Below are 16,841 nucleotides of genomic sequence, written 5' to 3'. Positions count from 1 at the left end.
TCTATCTATATATATATATATATATATATGGTTGTCAGGTATTTATTCGTAGAATTTAATTTGAAGCAATATTTGTGTGTATATATACTCCTGTGCACACATACACAATTTATTCACAGTTTATGTACACAAAAGGGATTTTGAAATAGCACGGGTGCATTGTGGCTACTAACAAAACACAAGCATTAATCTATTTTCCTTATCATTGTATTAAAGAGCTTTAATCCTTACAATCAGATTAAGGTCACCTGAGAACAGAGAACTGCTCTATTGATAAATGTACAGTCAGACGGGCAGGGTCAGGGTGGAGTCGTGTTTGAGTTCGCATGGGGTCACTGCTAGCGGGAGTTTACTATGAAATAGAATAGCGGATTAATCAGGCTGTGCGTCTGGAGGCTGTGTTAGTGACAAGAATCCATTAGTGCACGAGACCTACTTTTCTTGTTAAATTTCTTACTGTACAGAATTTCTGTATGCAGCAGTTCCCAGGCAAAAGTTCTTCATTTCAGTCACTACTACTAGGGATTTTTTCAAATGATTTTTTTTTTCATGTTCAGAATTTCTAAACATACAGACTTGAATGTTTTATTAGGAACATTTCTGAAGGAAATAATGACATTGACACATTCTCTATACATAGAAATGAGTAGCCTGATATATTTCTGTATGAAGCACCTGCTTATGCCTGTAACACTCAGAATGCTCTGAGAGATTCCATCTAGCATGTGATTCCAAGCATCTATTATCTCGACAGTTACTCAATGTCTCCTCATTACCAGAGGCCCGGGGTCCAACACTGGCGAAGGGCCAGAGAGAAACTGATGGGCATAGAGTAAGTCCTGCCTCACTTTAACTGTTAGCTTTGCTGAAATTGACCCACGTTCCTCTCATAAATTGGTGAAATCCAATTTTTACGCCAAGCCTGCAGCTGATTGTTGTTATGTTTTGAAAAATTCTTTTATTTTTAAGTGTAATTTTTTTTCATTTGTTTTAATTTGCTTTTTATTTTACTAACATATTTATAGTCTTGCATGAGGTTTTTGGCACGCATGGTTTTTTTTTTTTTTTATCATTGCTATGTTTGGTTTTTGGGTGTGTTTCATTTGCATGATTTATATTTTTGATATATGATTTTGAGTTGACAAGCTTTTTGTTGTGAATGTTCATTTAAGTTGACCCCCTGTTGTTGTAGCAAAGCTATTCATGAAGAGACAGACCAGGAGAGGCTAGGACAGGGACAGGACGTTGGTCAAATCGGGTGAGTTCACCACACTTCTCCCTCCCAAAAATCTGGTTGTGAATAGGATGACGCCTTTGTAAGATTAGTTTTCTTGGTTTACAAGTCGTTCTGTTGATGAATGGATGTGATAGGTTAGTCGGTGGGTGCTGTTTGGGTCAGTTGATATTTTACGAGATTGACAATAGTTTGAGTAATGCAAGCCTGTTCAATGCTGGAAAAAAGTTCACAAAATGGAACCCTCACTAAATACAACGATTTCACTCTTCATCTTCACGGTTCACTCCAGGACTTCATCAGAGTTATATTTAAAGAACTGTAATACATTTTAGACCCGAATAATGAAATCACTGGAGATGTCAATGTGCTGATAAATGACATGATTTCTGGAAAATAGGCTGGATTGGGGTCAAGGTCACTGCTATTCTGTGATGAGCAAGTTTGTGCAGGTTTCCCCAGGTGTTCTGGGTACAGTGAGCAGAATGACTGCAGGGTAGTCATCACTGGTCAAGATGGTCTTGTATGGTCAGGGTGAATGGCCCATAAGGTTTACAATCATGTTTCTCTTGTTAAGTAAGCCACGTTTTTTGGAGGATGTCAATGGGAAGTTTAAGGACTTTGTGCAATTATTCAGTGTGAGGAAAGTCAGACCTCCATATCTCTCATATCTCGTGACAAGTGGCGACTGCTCCATTCATTTGACTTCAGACAGCCAGACTTGGTAGATCTCCATGCTGTATTACTCTTAACGTTCCAGACACATGGGAAAAAACCTCAATATACACAAAGCTTAATGGCTGCCTCTTGATTTAGAAGTAGACCACGCCAAAGGAATACACCAGTGTTACATGATGTGATGAATTTGTCAAAAATAACTTTCCACCAAGTGTCTTATTAATTGTATCAAGTGGAACAGGAAAGAATGTCTCATACAGATACATGGAAGTGTGAGTGATTAACATCCCTACTTTGTCTGGATGAGAACTAGTGGACAGCCCTGAGTCATGGTCACTTAATCTCCAGGGGTGGGGGTTAGTTACAGCCCTGAGTCATGGTCACTTAATCTCCAGGGGTGGGGGTTAGTTACAGCCCTGAGTCTTGGTCACTTAATCTCCAGGGGTGGGGGTTAGTTACAGCCCTAAGTCTTGATCACTTAATCTCCAGGGGTGGGGGTTAGTTACAGCCCTGAGTCATGGTCACTTAATCTCCAGGGGTGGGGGTTAGTTACAGCCCTGAGTCTTGGTCACTTAATCTCCAGGGGTGGGGGTTAGTTACAGCCCTGAGTCATGGTCACTTAATCTCCAGGGGTGGGGGTTAGTTACAGCCCTAAGTCTTGGTCACTTAATCTCCAGGGGTGGGGGTTAGTTACAGCCCTAAGTCTTGATCATATGTATCTCCAGGGGGTGGGGGTTAGTTACAGCCCTCAGTCTTGGTCACGTATCTCCAGGGTTGGGGTTAAATACAGCCCTAAGCCTTGGTCATGTATATCCAGGGGTGGGATAAGTGTCAGAAAAATAAGGATACATGTTCAAAACACAGCTCTATTTTTTTTCTTCCATCATGAATGCAGTTTTTTTTACATTCTCATTTGCAAAGCATAGAAAAGTAGAATTTATGGGTATGAATGAATGTACGGGGAAAAAAATTCTTGAAAAATTTACTATTTTTGTTCCATTCTCACCAACTGGATTAGCACGAGTTGCGGTTTCCTGAGGCATTATGGGATACATGTAAGCTGCCACTCGACCAGCGTGAGGAGTTGCGATATTTATAGACCTTCATACAATAATATGTATTGTATGAATCATTATAATTCTGACCAAAACTTCAGTTACTCATAATGTGTATAGTACAGTAGGGAAGTGTGGTGGGGGTTGTTTACTATAGGAGCAATATTAGTAAGGACATCACAGTCGCTGCTGGAATAAGGTGGCCTGACTCTCACACTGGGAATTGTGGTCCATGTTTTCTGACACAGTCGCTGTTGGAATAAGGTGGCCTGACTCTCACACACTGGGAATTGTGGTCCATGTTTTCTGACACAGTCGCTGTTGGAATAAGGTGGCCTGACTCTCACACACTGGGAATTGTGGTCCATATTTCTGGAGGTTTTTCTGACACAGTCGCTGTTGGAATAAGGTAGCCTGACTCTCACATTCTGGGAATTGTGGTCCATGTTTCTGGAGGTTTTTCTGACATGAAAGTGAATTTGACTATGCAGCGTTGTGACTCTGATGTCTGGAGATATGGACATAAATACGACAGTAGTTATAACCGGGTCATTGGAGAACTCTACCACAGACTGAAACATCGGTAAGGTGTCCGTCTCAATAAACGTGTCCTGCGTATCTGTTCACTTTCTGTCTGAGTGCATTTTTGGCATTTCTTGTTTGATTCTGTGTATGTTCAATTTTGATTTTTCACGTGACTGTTTTCCTATGATATTTGTGTTGTTATATCGTTCTTATTTACAAAATAAACCCAGGAAAGACAATTTTGACCATAACATTTTTTTTTTTAAAAAAGCATGCATTTTCATATGATTTGTTATTGACAGAATATATGAATTTCTTTGGAAGATCAAAATTATTTCAGTTTTTATGCTTATTGAGTAATCTAAATTCAGATTTTGCACCTTCCATTCATTGTTTTAAGTGGCTTTATGTTTAAGTCCCACATATCTCATTGAAACGTTTTGATGTTAAGTGGCTGTAGTAAACAGGTGGTATTGGCTTCTGTAGTGGGGGAAGGGACCCACATTTTTGTGGTTACTTAATGGCTGTCTGATTCTCTCCACAGGTTATCAAGTGCTAATTCCAACTCCCAGGAAAGCTTGGATGATGTGGATGGTAAGTTTAATGTATTACAAACTTACGAAAGATCAAAGTTTGCACATAGAGTTCTTTGGGAAGGAAATCCATGACACATTAAAGGGACTGGTTCACGATTTTTGACAAAAATATTTTTCATTTTTGATGGTAAACATTAAAAATATAACTCATTTAATAATGACATCCAAAATTTTGACCTGAATGCAAGAATAAAAGCAATATTTTAGCCTAAAATCTGTGTTATGTAAACAAAGACTCGAGTCTTTTTATGTATACAAACAAGCAAGTGAAATATTGATTTTGTAATATATAGCATCTTAATTTTGCATAGTCACAAATTTTGACTTTTAGATTACACATTTACCCCAAAAATGCTTGAAATGTGAAAGATATGATAAACTTAGATTGATATCCATTTCTTTTGAAATTTCATAAACAATAACATACCGCAATCTTTGTTTACAAAACAAATAACAAACTCTCTAAAATGAGCTTCTGTGATAATGTATAACCTTAATTTTTATGTGAACTCTTTTAAACACATTAGACAGTAGATATTGATCATTAAAAGTAAAAAAGAAAATTTTGGGGAAAATCGTGAATCAGTCCCTTTAATAAAAGAATATCCCTGAAGTTTATGATTTATCTATTTAAACAATTTGATGAAAATGTTTCATCTTGACACAAACACATGTTAATGTAAGCAAATGAAAAATATTGACTGCACGTGGATGATATCAGATTCGTAATCAGACACCGGATATTTGTTTTGTACAGCTGCTGTTGAGGTGACGTCGCACATCGACGAGGAGTTAAAGAACCTTAGTACTATTGAGCCAGAGACCTGGAGCGAGACTCTGGAAAAGAAGGTGACCAACTCGGCATGCTATCTAGAGATCCCTTATAGAGATTTCTTATTTAGATTCCTTATTGAGATTTCTTATAGAGATACCTTATTGAGATTTCTTATAGTCTAGAGATCCCTTATTGAGATTTCTTATAGAGATACTTTATTGAGATTCCTTATAGAGATCTCTTATTGAGATTTCTTATTGAGATCTCTTGTAAAGGTCCCTTATTGAGATTTCTTATAGAGATCCCTTATAGAAATTCCTTATACATATCCTTTATTTCATTATGATAATTGGATTACACTTAATTCCACAAGATGTGTCTATCCCATATTTATAAATTTTGCTATTTATTTTGTTTTGTTAGTACCTAAACTGATTAGTATCCATGTGATTTTACTGATAATTACTATCACTAGTTTGTTGCTATGGAATATAATTAGTTTCGTTGTTTTGTAATTCGACACACAGAGATGAACACTGGACAGTTGATGAGTGATATAAAGAACAGAGAAATATAGTGCTTTAAATGCTCGACTTTTACGTGATTTTATAAGCATAAAAGCCTCCTTTTACTCTTTTCTTTTGCAACATCATCAACATTCACTTCTCACCTTTCAGAGAAAGAAAAGTTTTAACTCACAAGAAATCAAAAGACAAGATACGATATGGGGTGAGTTCTATGTTAGATTTGTGTAAATCAAATAACATTGCACCGAAGCCACTGAAAATCTCGGTACTTTTATGATTTGTATTGTATAAGTCAGATAATATTGCACTGAAGCCACTGAAAATCTCGATACTTTTATGATTTGTATTGTATAAGTCAGATAATATTGCACCGAAGCCGCTGAAAATCTCGGTACTTTTATGATTTGTTTTGTATAAGTCAGATAATATTGCACCGAAGCCGCTGAAAATCTATCGTAGATACTTTCTATAAATTGTGTGAATCTTTGCTTTTCAGAACTCATTCAGACAGAGAGACACCATTGTAGGACACTGAAGATTCTGCAAAGGGTAAGTAATTCTATCTTCATCATTGGTGGAGTTGTGGGCCTTGTCATCACATTCTTTTTGTTTTCTGTTATTTTGACTGTGAGAAAAACATTTACAGTGTACATGTATGCCAGAGATATCACATGCTCGCATTTGACATCAAAAGTCCATTGTCTGATAGATATGCAGTGGTATGATAAATGTTTAGAAATAATGTTGTGTCATAATGAAGAAATGTTATGTCGTAAAGAATAAATTATGTTATGTACACTGCCTTGGCCTGATAATGAGTAATTTTGGACGAGATTTCAGTTTTTGTGAAAGATGACGGATGAAATTTTGTTTGCTAGATATATGAAGGCAGATCTAGATCAAATTATAATTTAAAAAGGGTTATAACTTTCGATTTAAGAATATGCTGTTTTCATGCAGGTGTATGCCCAGGGCATATTACATGATCTGCACATGTCGCAAGGCGTGGTGGAAAGACTCTTTCCAAAGCTGGATGATCTTATCGAGGTCCACATGAACTTTTTACGGAACCTGCAGGAGCTTCAGAACCGTCACTCGGATCGCTCAGTGGAGAAAATCGGAGACACACTCGTTAACCAGGTAAAGAAATTCTTGCTAGTGATATAAAAAGAAGGGTTATGAACATAGATGAATGCATTTACTTGGGTGAAACATGAAGCAAAGCAGTCGGAAATGGACTAATTTAAAAGTTTTTATGTCAGAATTTTGTTCTTGGAGTCTTAGACCACTGTAGGCTAAGGTATTGTGAATAATTTTTTAAAAGCTTGACTTTGTGATACATGTAAATATGTCCTTGAGGATGGATATAGATTGGATTTTGATTTCAGTTTTCTGGGGTGTCCGCGGAGAAGATGAAGTGTGCCTATGGCGCTTTCTGTTGTGGCCACAAAGATTCTGTGCTGTTTTACAAAGACCTACTTATAAAGGATAGGAAGTTCCTTAATTTTATCAAGGTTTGTACGATATGGAACGGATTAGAAGGATCAAGGTTTGTTCTATACCATTTTACAGATGGGACAATCTGTTGTTTTCATGCATTTTCCTGTATTCTTCTCATTACAGAAGTGCAATAATGACAGTTTGTTACAAAAGAGAGAGATACCTGATTTTGTTCTTCTAGTCACCCAGAGACCGTCGAAGTACTTAGGACTTCTAGACACCTTAATTAAAAGAACAACAGGTAAAGCAAAGTGAAATCAGGTGAAATAAGGTTGACAGAGGTGCAAAGAGTGCTTAGACTTGTATGGTCACCCTGTTAACAGTAGACAGTGTATGGACACCCTGTTAACAGTAGACAGTGTATGGACACCCTGTTAACAGTAGACAGTGTATGGACACCCAGTTAACATTAGACAGTGTATGGTCACCCAGTTAACATGATTTTGGAATGGTCTATCTGTTGACCACCAAGTGCTAGAAATATGATTGATGTTCCTATATACCTCTACTGATTTTTTTTCACAATATAAAAATAAATTGACGTAAATCACTGTAAAATTACTGATTCCCTGCAAATAGGTGCATCAATGTGATGGATTGATACTCGACTATTCGAAATGCTTGCATGTAGCAGCTTCCTTTATCTTATGGAAAGTTCTGATATGTTCTGAATGGAATCATGAATTTTATAAAATGGAATTGGATCACAAGTTAATTGGTCCCTGTATAAGATTCAGCTTATGGTAGCAATTAACAACAATTGTGGCAAGTAGGTCCCTCAAATCCAGGTTTACATATTGTATTGTTTTATTCTGATTTTGATGTTTGTATGAGTATGATGAAAAGGTTAAAGTATATATAAAGTGTGTACTGTAGTTGACGAGATATTCTAGTGAAATGTCGGGTTTTTATAAAGTGTGTACTGTAGTTGGCGAGATATTCTAGTGAAATGTCGGTTTTTCAGTGAAGGAAGAGCGGCAGAATATCAGTCGTTCACTACAGCTCAGTAAGGAGATTTTACAGAGTATAGATGACCGAGTTCACGAACAGGAGCGCATTCAGAGGCTACGGGAAATTTACGAGGGATTCGACCCCAGGGCCACCACACTCTACAAGGGCAATAAGTTCAAGGTCAGACTGGATGCATTGTTCACTCTGCACGTTTTATTTCACTCTCTAAATTCAGAGTTCATCTATGCTTTGAAATCCATGTACTTTCAAATAGAATGCTTCCCAAATTTTTGCATATTTTTATGATATTGAATGAAGAAACTGTTATTCTTTCTTTTTTCCTATAGAAATCAGACCTATCTTCACATGGGAGGAAGCTTGTGAAAGAGGGGACAATTGGTTTGAAAAATGCAAGAGGAAAAGTTACAGGTAACATATGGAAACTTTGACAACATTATGGATATACTTCTGTAAAAGTGATCCATCATATTCCGACTATTTATTGATGGGGGATAAATGTCGAATTACATATTTTCGGTAACACTTTTGGGGAAAATTGTTAGTGTGCTCACTAGAAAAGTCCAAGTAAATTACAATGCTTTCTCAGAGATGCACCTACTTCCAAACTTCCCAAGTTGTCAATCTTTGTATGAATCTGCAATTATTACAACATTTAGAACCATTCAGTAGAAATACAAGCAATTCTATAATTTCTTATGTTAAAGGACTTTAATTATTTTAATGGATATTTAAAAACTACCAGGGAATTATTTTGTGCCACACTTTGTACGGCGGATGAGTGTAATGCTGTGGAATTTAAAGAGTCAGTTTCAATTTTCAATTCTTTATTGACTTTAAGCTATAGAGCTCATCCATTTACATACATCATTAATGACACAGTTGATCAGATCAACTGATGAATAATAATTGATGTTTTCCTTACATTATGAATTACCTAATTATAATCCTTCAAAGAATATTTCAAGATATTTAAAGAAAGAGAACAATTGTGTAAAATTCTATCTGAGGTCTTAGACGGGTCAGTTGAAACCAGAACTTCTGAGAAAAAACTTAGTTTTATCATCTAGAAACCTTGTCATGCAGTGTTATCGATAATGACTCGCATCAAATTTCACACATGTTTTAATGATAGTGTTTATGAATTACGCTAAATGTTGATCAAACAAGAAAGTAACAGCTGTCAATTGTACAAGTTTACTACGGTGAGACATGAACTGGTTAAAACAGTGAATGCGTCCAATCTCCCTAAATCAGAAGGGTTAGATGATGTCATTGTTATTTGAGATACCCATGTGATGATGTCATTGTTATTTGAGATACTCATGTCTATTTTTGTTTTCCAGAGGCCATCATGGTGGTGCTGACAGATCTCATCTTTTTCATGCAGGAGCAGAATGGCAAATACACGTTTTTCTCTCAGGACAACAAGGTAGACACTTGATACTTTGTACTAAAAGATGTTCGGAATAAAATATTTTTATTTTTCTCCAATAGTGGAGTCTTTTTTACTTACATGTGTCTTATATACCTGTAGAATTTTTATTGATAATTTTGCCACGTTGGAAACGTTGACTTTTTGGATGGAGAAAAAAAAAATAGTCAAAAAGTAGATTTAGAATATTTATTTGTACTACATGAAAATTTGCCAAATGAAAAATGTCAACATTTCAAACTACATTTGTATGAAAATGACTTGATATACAGTATCTCTCTGTGTGTATAACTGACCTCTGACTCCCTGATTCTATTTATAGTCTTGTGCAATACCTCTGTTTGAGTTGTTGGTTCGAGAGAAGAGCGACACAAAGGAGAGTAAAGGGATATACCTGATCAGTCAAAACAAACAGAATCCAGAAATGTACGAGATCGTGTGTAACACCAACAGCGTGAGAGAGGCGTGGATTCGGGAGATCAGGGCTGCGTCTGAAAAATGTCCTGCTGAAGAAGAGAGTCAGCCTCAAGAGGACGATGAAGCAGAGCGAAGACTAATGGAGGCTCGATCGGCAAAGATGCGAGAAATCATAGGTAGGCAGAGACTTACTTCGGAAAATGAATGGGAAGGAAGCGTACTTGAGAGGGTTTTGTGGAGTAAGCTAGAAAGAAAAGCTGTATATTTGTTGCTGTTTTTAGATTAGTTTGGAGTCTCAAAGTGTGAAATATTTTTATGCCCCCATAATCAGAGATTCAGGGCATACAGTTTATGGTCTGTCTGTCTGTAAGCAAAAACTTTAATCCTGGCCATAACTTCTGAATGGATGGTGATAGGGCTTTCATATTTCACAAGTGTATTCCTTGTGACATGACCTTTCTTTTGATTACAAAATATTTGACCTCTTGACCTTTACCTTGAGTTTGACCTTCTCTTGATAAGCTTTAACCCTGGCCATAACTTTTGAATGGTTAGTGCTAGGGCTTTCATATTTTTCACATATTGTGCATTCCTTGTGCCAAGATCTTGCTTATTGTACCAAATGTTTTGACCTCATGACCTTGAAGTTTGGTCTACTTTTAAAAAACTTTAACCTTGGCCATAACTTTTGAAGGTTTAGTGCTAGTAGGGCTTTCATATTTTGCAAGTATTTCTTGTACCAACATTTTTTACCTCATGACTAGAGTTGGCCATAGGGGGGCATCCGTGTTTCACATTCTCATTTTGTTTCAAACAGGATTACAAATTAATGTCAATTCTCCGCTTCGTACCACATGACTTTATTCTACAGCTGAGTATGCCTCAACACATGATGGTGTTTATTGTAGATATGTTACACAAGAAGGATGATGAGATTAAAATGGTTTGTGATCACAAGAACCAGCTGATGGTAGAACTACTGGAAGTATACGACATTAGGGACCAGTCAAAGGTAATTCCCATTAGGGACCAGTCAAAGGTAATTCCCCTCAAACTCCATAGAATAATGATCTTAACATTTTCATGAAGACTGGCAAAAACTACAGAGGTTAGACCGTAATATGTATTACATTAAAACAGTGTTCTGTCACATTTGGCTATTGTTTTATAAGAAGGAAATGGTACTATTCATTGTTTGTTTTCCCACAGCGACCGGATTCTATGGGATCAGAAGAGGGTTGTGAACACATGGATGCTCTACAGGCAGCCATACAGCAGGGTAAGTCTGAAAGTCATGGTTTCTAGAGTAGGGTAATATGTATTGTCAATCGTATAATTCCAGATTTGCTTAACCCCAGCTGTATTTTGAATCAGTGTCCATGTTTTATGACTTCTGTCATGTAGCATTACAAACATTTACAGCAACTGTTACCGCCTCCAATCTGACCAACATGTTAGAGGGTGGAGGATCAAGCCCCACCCAGCTGATGCGTCATGTAAGCAGCGTGGGTGAGCACGTCAGTACCTCCTTCCAAGTCATGCCCATGGCTAAGCGGGCGGAGACCTTCGCTGGGTTTGATACCTCATTTGATATATCTAAAGGTAGGGACTCATTTTACATTTTATTCCCAAAACACACTAAATGATCATGTCCCTATGCATTATTGTAAAAATCAGGGTTGTCGCAAAGATAGGGAATCACATCCTGTTGCACGTAGAGTGTCTATATACACAGGGGTATTTCTTTTCATATTAGATTTATGAAATTCTATCTTTCTTAACTGTTATTGAGTAGAATGTATTAGCATATACAAAAATGCTAATTATGGATAACGTTAATTTAGGGCACTGTTTGATTGGTAGAAATATACCCACTGAAAGTGCCTCCTATCCTTCTTCTCATTGCATGAAACGATCGTGAGAACTAATTCAGCAAGATAATTTTGTAGGAACCAATGGAAGGAAAAGATTTGGTCATGTGATGGACAGTGAAGGCCAGCCCATACAGGCAGACAGTGATTCGGAGCTGTCGTATGATCAGGTAGGGAACACTGTCCTGGTACAAGGCACCTCTTCTCTACGTTGCTTCATTCAGAAACCCAGCATGTGATCTCGCTGCCATTAATTAAAATGCATAACCAAAAATTAATCTCACCAAATTCGCAAAAGATGTAACTTCTTTCAAAGATTTTGGGCCCATTTGTTAAACATGTATTTTAGTTTGAACAAAGTAACATCAGGAAACTTGAGTTTGATTGCAGTCACAAATAACCAATAGGACCCTTATGATTTCTAACGTTACGTTATTACAGAAATCTCTGATGTATAACGACAGTAATGACGCCAGCAGCTGTACCTATGACAACCAGAGTACCACGGGATCCGTGTACTCGCAGCCCTTTATGTACTTTACAGGAGACCACATCCAACAACTCTCAGGTTCCCTCAACAGCATCGTGGTAAGATTGACGATCTACACCGAGCTCTCTAAGTGTTCAATATTATATTTACCTCCTCATCGATTTTATTGTGTCTAAACAAGTCATGACGACTGGACACTACTTCATTCATAGTAATCTATGGTTACTTTAGATATGTTGGGTGATTTAGGGAAAGATGAGCATTGAAGAAAACATCCCAAGTCCTGTTATACATGCTGTGTTTTCAATTTGGTTGTTAAAGAACAATCCTTTTATCTCTATAGATACTTGACCTAGATTAGTTAATGGCTGAAATACACATTTCATAAGGGGGAAAAATTCATTGACAAGGTTTTATATATTGTTGTGGATGTATTTGACTTAAAAATGTTTTGCAAATTTTAAGGTGCAGGTATGAAAAATTATTTTTTTTTTTTTATTCTAGCATTTAACAGCCAAACATGGGACAGAAGTGGAATCGCTTAAGGCCCAGCTAGCGGAGGCTAATGAAAGAATCAACAAACTGTCTGCAGAAGTCCACGACAAGCGGGGCGGGTACCGCCAGCACCACACGCTAGAAGAACTCCGGAACATCCAGGAACAGGTGCAGCGGGAGAAAGCCGTGCTCGCAATACAACGGGAAAACGAAATGAGGGACATCAGCATCGAAAAGGCACTACTGGAAGACCAGCGAAAACAGCTGGAGAAAGAGCAGGTCAGAGTTAGGAGCTTGTGATGTGAAGAGTTACTGGTCTTGTGATGTGAAGAGTTACTGGTCTTGTGATGTGAAGAGTTACTGGTCTTGTGATGTGAAGAGTTACTGGTCTTGTGATGTGTAGATTTATGAGAAGCTTATTTACTTCATTAGTAATTTTACCTTGCATTAGGCCATAAATTGGTAATTAATGATAGTATTTTGAATGATAGTATAGCAGAAGGAACACTTTTTCAAGAGTGTTGTTACTACTGCCCTTTGCTTTACCATTGAGTGTGGTTTTCATTAGCTATTGTAAGGTTATGCATATCAATGTGTTCAGTGAAAATGTTGTTCTTGTGTCCCACAAGAGGTTTGAGATGAGAGACCTAACATGGGTCTCCGACAATGCATTAGCATAAATGAACATTTCTTACAATGATACACGTATAACACAGATAAACGTTTCTTACAATGATACATGTATAACACAGATAAACATTTCTTACAATGATACACATATAACACAGATAAACATTTCTTACAATGATACATGTATAACACAGATAAACATTTCCAGTCCGTATTTCAAAATCACTCACTGTATTTTACAGGCTGATTTACTAGCAAAAAAAGAGGATTTGAAGAGACAGAAGGAAGCCTTTCAGCGACAGATTGACTTGTGGAAACAAGGAAAGTTAAGTCATCGTGATTCTCCAGTGGAGAAAACTGTCAGTTCCCCAGGGGTGGTTCTGAGGGACAAAGAGGGTTTGGAGGGGAGCAGCTCGACAGACCCGAAGAATTCCTCCTCTCCCGACTCTCCTAATCAGAACTCTCACAGACGCTCAGCTAGTGCTGACTTTTGTCAAACCATAGAGGGAGACCTGGAAAGACTGCGATTAGGTCACGTGAAAACTACTCGCCGGGAGCTACCAATTCGTCCTGATCAGTCTCGGGGACAGGGCCTTCATGGTACAGCAAGTTTCTCTTCAAATGTGTCGAGTAAACTGGCTGGAAACAAGAACCTGCCAATCCACTTACTGAGTGCTAAGAATGAACAGAAGAAATCTGGCTCTCCCTCATCGTTCTCTCAGAGCGTGGGTGGCAGTAAAGGAGTTCAGCAGGTCTTACCATTCAAACTCGCAGACGCGGGCGGGAAATCTTCCCAGCCTAGTCCTCCTCAAATGTCAGGGAGTCAGAGTGTGTCGAACATCTACAAATCCAATCGTCCGCAGCATCAGAAGTCGTCTTCATCCTCATCGCTGCTGGGCGGGGTATTAAAGCTGGCAGAGCCTGGAGGGAAGGGAAAATCTCAAACCAGTAACAGTGGACAGAAGTCAATGTCTATGGACAGTGGCAATGCAGATGTCAAAAATACTGCTCAGGAAAGCCCTGGCCAGCAGAAGACTGGCGGCGGGATTTTCTACATGTAACAGAGTAGGTCAGTCTTGTTTTTAAGTTTCACATTGCGTATATGTTCATTTTGTTTGAATTAAGAACTCAACATGAAATTTGAAGTGCCAGGATTATATTGGGTTAGAGAGTGGGTTCTCATCTGTGAAGATGATTTTGGGGGATGGGGTGATGATGTATAGGGCTATTACGCATACCCCTTTTCTACACAAACAACTTTTAAAGCAATTTTGTATTTATACTCTTTTTCACATACAGCACACCCCTTCCATCAACCTAAGACAACTCCCCCTTATTGATACTGAGTATCATAATGTGGCAAAGGATGTGTTTTATTATATTTATTACATACTAAGGAAAAACATGCAAAAATTAAAATATACAAAAGCAAAAATGATTATAAAGATTGTCATTATTTTATCAATGACATTTGGGTTTGGGTTTTTTTAAACATGAACAAAAGATATGAAAAATATGCTTGAAATTAAGTTCAAATATATGCTTGAATTTGTATATGAATTGATAGTTTTGAAACAAATTCTTCATGAGGTGAATTACAGATAGAAAAGCAGAGAAAGTATTGCTAACCACAGACTTCTGGAAATTAATGATTAACAACATGCAGTTACTTTAAGTCAAAATTGTCCATTGAAGTCAAGTCTTAAATGTCTTCACATTAATTTTAGATGATGTACATGTTGTGCCATATAATTGCCAGACTGAAGGAGGGCAGAGAACCAGCCAAGATATCAAAGTCAAACCTGTCTTGAAAAATCGTAGCTGATGGGATGATACTAACAGAAGTCAACCAATTGTCTTCTCTCTCTCAGGAATGTTGCACCATATCACCCTATTGTTGATGATATTTGTAAGAATGAACAAATTCTGCTCTTGCCGAAGCCAAAGACTGCTCGAAATTTGACATACACAATTGTCGTTAGTGTTAATTGTGAACAAAAATATGTGCATGTAGCATAATTTATCTGGTTATATAATCATGTCAGGAAGCACAAAAATATTTTATAGTGTTCAATCGACAGATAAGAAAAAAATAGCGCTTTTTGTAACAGCTTCCCTGATATGATTTGTGATCAGGATATTTTATGTTACAGATATGTTTTTACCAATGATAAATTTACAACAAGTGCTGGCCCACTGATTAATAGTCACAGCTACGATCATATTGTGTTTATATTTTCTCTGTAAATGAAAGCAATAGTTTTAAAATTTGTCAAGAAGTTGTGGTTATATAGAGGTCAATGATTGGAACGTCATATGAGTGATGTGTTTTTTTTTAAATGATTATTTGTAGAAAATGTATTTATTGAATTTTAATTTTTGTGTCTGTAGCTCATTCACTCACATGTTAGGTAACCATTGTAATGAAACTAAAATATTTGAAAAAAAAATGACAGATTTATATGTACATATTGGTAATGTGTAAATTGACATAGCGTGAGTAAAGCCACTTGTTTCTGACATTAGAGTGCTAGGCTGTTGATGGCGTGGACTTTTACCGACTTTGGATATACCCCCCAGAGTGACAATCTACTCACTGACTGTTAATTAGGTCGTGAACTTTGGTCATGTGACCTCTTGTCATCTTTCAGGACATAAATTCCTTACCAAACATTCCCAGATTAAATGAGAGACCTTTATTTTTATGAGTTTAATTTTTATAGCGATTTTTTGTCAAATTAAATGAGAACTTTTTAACCTGTTTTTTATACAAACATGTGGCCCTCACTTTGTTACTAAATATAGATTGTTCATGTTGCTTATGTGTTTTCATTATTCATTCATCAGAAAACATACCCAAACTACAGCCACTGATGAACTGCTGAATTTGTGAACATCAGTTTAAATTTCAATAAAAAATGCAGTTCCATGTTTTGTTCAAACCACATGTCAGCTGCTGAATAATGTTATGTTGTCTGTGAAATATGGAATATTCGTTTTATTTGCCAAATTGTTCACTGAAAAATAGTTTTAAATGTGTTTGTAATGTTTTCTTGCAAATTACCACTGTCAAGGTTTTAAGATAGGCAGCTGGCCTGCCAATGCTTACCAAGAAAAAAAATCTCGTGTTGCTGAAGATAGACTCTGGATCTGATGAAATATAGGAAATTAGTTTTTTTTTTTAAATATATATATGTAATAGAAATTGAAATACAATCTGAACGGATTTTGAGAACTGTCTTTATTAATAGATGTACTGACATTACAAAACCTTTCATTGTTTGTCCATTGTGGAATTCGCCCTTCATTTCACTACCTTCGTGTTGATTGTTTTCGACTTTGTTAAATATTTTTCTAACGCCTGGACATTTATTTTTTTTCGTGGGATAACTGGAAGTGCTATCCCTTTTGTTGGAAGAATTGGGATCCTCCCAGTGTAAGGGATTAAGCTGTGTAGGAGCAGTAATCCCAAAGTAATCCCTAAGGATCAGGACTCGGATCATTGCATTGATTCAGGATTTATTTTTTCGAGTGTCTTTACAAGACACTACATAGAACTTGTTATAATGTAATAATATTTTACATTTTATCATGATTAACAAAATCTGCCATTAATGGTTTTATTAAAAAATATTTAAGATACA

The 16,841-nt window shown here is 36.9% G+C and overlaps 1 protein-coding gene across 1 annotated transcript in view; it reads left to right on the top strand.

The window, feature by feature from the left end:
• The window catches only part of LOC125650380 (rho guanine nucleotide exchange factor 28-like), a 115,675-nt gene extending 98,834 nt beyond the window's left edge, over window positions 1-16,841 (top strand). Inside the window, exons 28-48 of the mRNA XM_056166988.1 lie at window positions 755-832; window positions 1,193-1,258; window positions 4,037-4,086; window positions 4,846-4,937; window positions 5,541-5,592; window positions 5,887-5,939; window positions 6,351-6,530; window positions 6,779-6,904; window positions 7,014-7,131; window positions 7,855-8,021; window positions 8,189-8,270; window positions 9,206-9,291; window positions 9,617-9,887; window positions 10,620-10,723; window positions 10,921-10,990; window positions 11,134-11,313; window positions 11,661-11,752; window positions 12,024-12,170; window positions 12,577-12,846; window positions 13,440-14,266; window positions 14,925-16,841. Of these exons, the coding sequence (XP_056022963.1) occupies window positions 755-832; window positions 1,193-1,258; window positions 4,037-4,086; window positions 4,846-4,937; window positions 5,541-5,592; window positions 5,887-5,939; window positions 6,351-6,530; window positions 6,779-6,904; window positions 7,014-7,131; window positions 7,855-8,021; window positions 8,189-8,270; window positions 9,206-9,291; window positions 9,617-9,887; window positions 10,620-10,723; window positions 10,921-10,990; window positions 11,134-11,313; window positions 11,661-11,752; window positions 12,024-12,170; window positions 12,577-12,846; window positions 13,440-14,258 (3,103 nt within the window). The 3' untranslated portion in view covers window positions 14,259-14,266; window positions 14,925-16,841. The remainder of the gene's footprint in view (window positions 1-754; window positions 833-1,192; window positions 1,259-4,036; window positions 4,087-4,845; window positions 4,938-5,540; window positions 5,593-5,886; window positions 5,940-6,350; window positions 6,531-6,778; window positions 6,905-7,013; window positions 7,132-7,854; window positions 8,022-8,188; window positions 8,271-9,205; window positions 9,292-9,616; window positions 9,888-10,619; window positions 10,724-10,920; window positions 10,991-11,133; window positions 11,314-11,660; window positions 11,753-12,023; window positions 12,171-12,576; window positions 12,847-13,439; window positions 14,267-14,924) is intronic.

This window comes from Ostrea edulis, chromosome 5 (assembly GCF_947568905.1).
Source record: "Ostrea edulis chromosome 5, xbOstEdul1.1, whole genome shotgun sequence".
NCBI classification, from domain to species: domain Eukaryota; kingdom Metazoa; phylum Mollusca; class Bivalvia; order Ostreida; family Ostreidae; genus Ostrea; species Ostrea edulis.
This window is presented reverse-complemented; position numbering and strand designations above follow the sequence as displayed.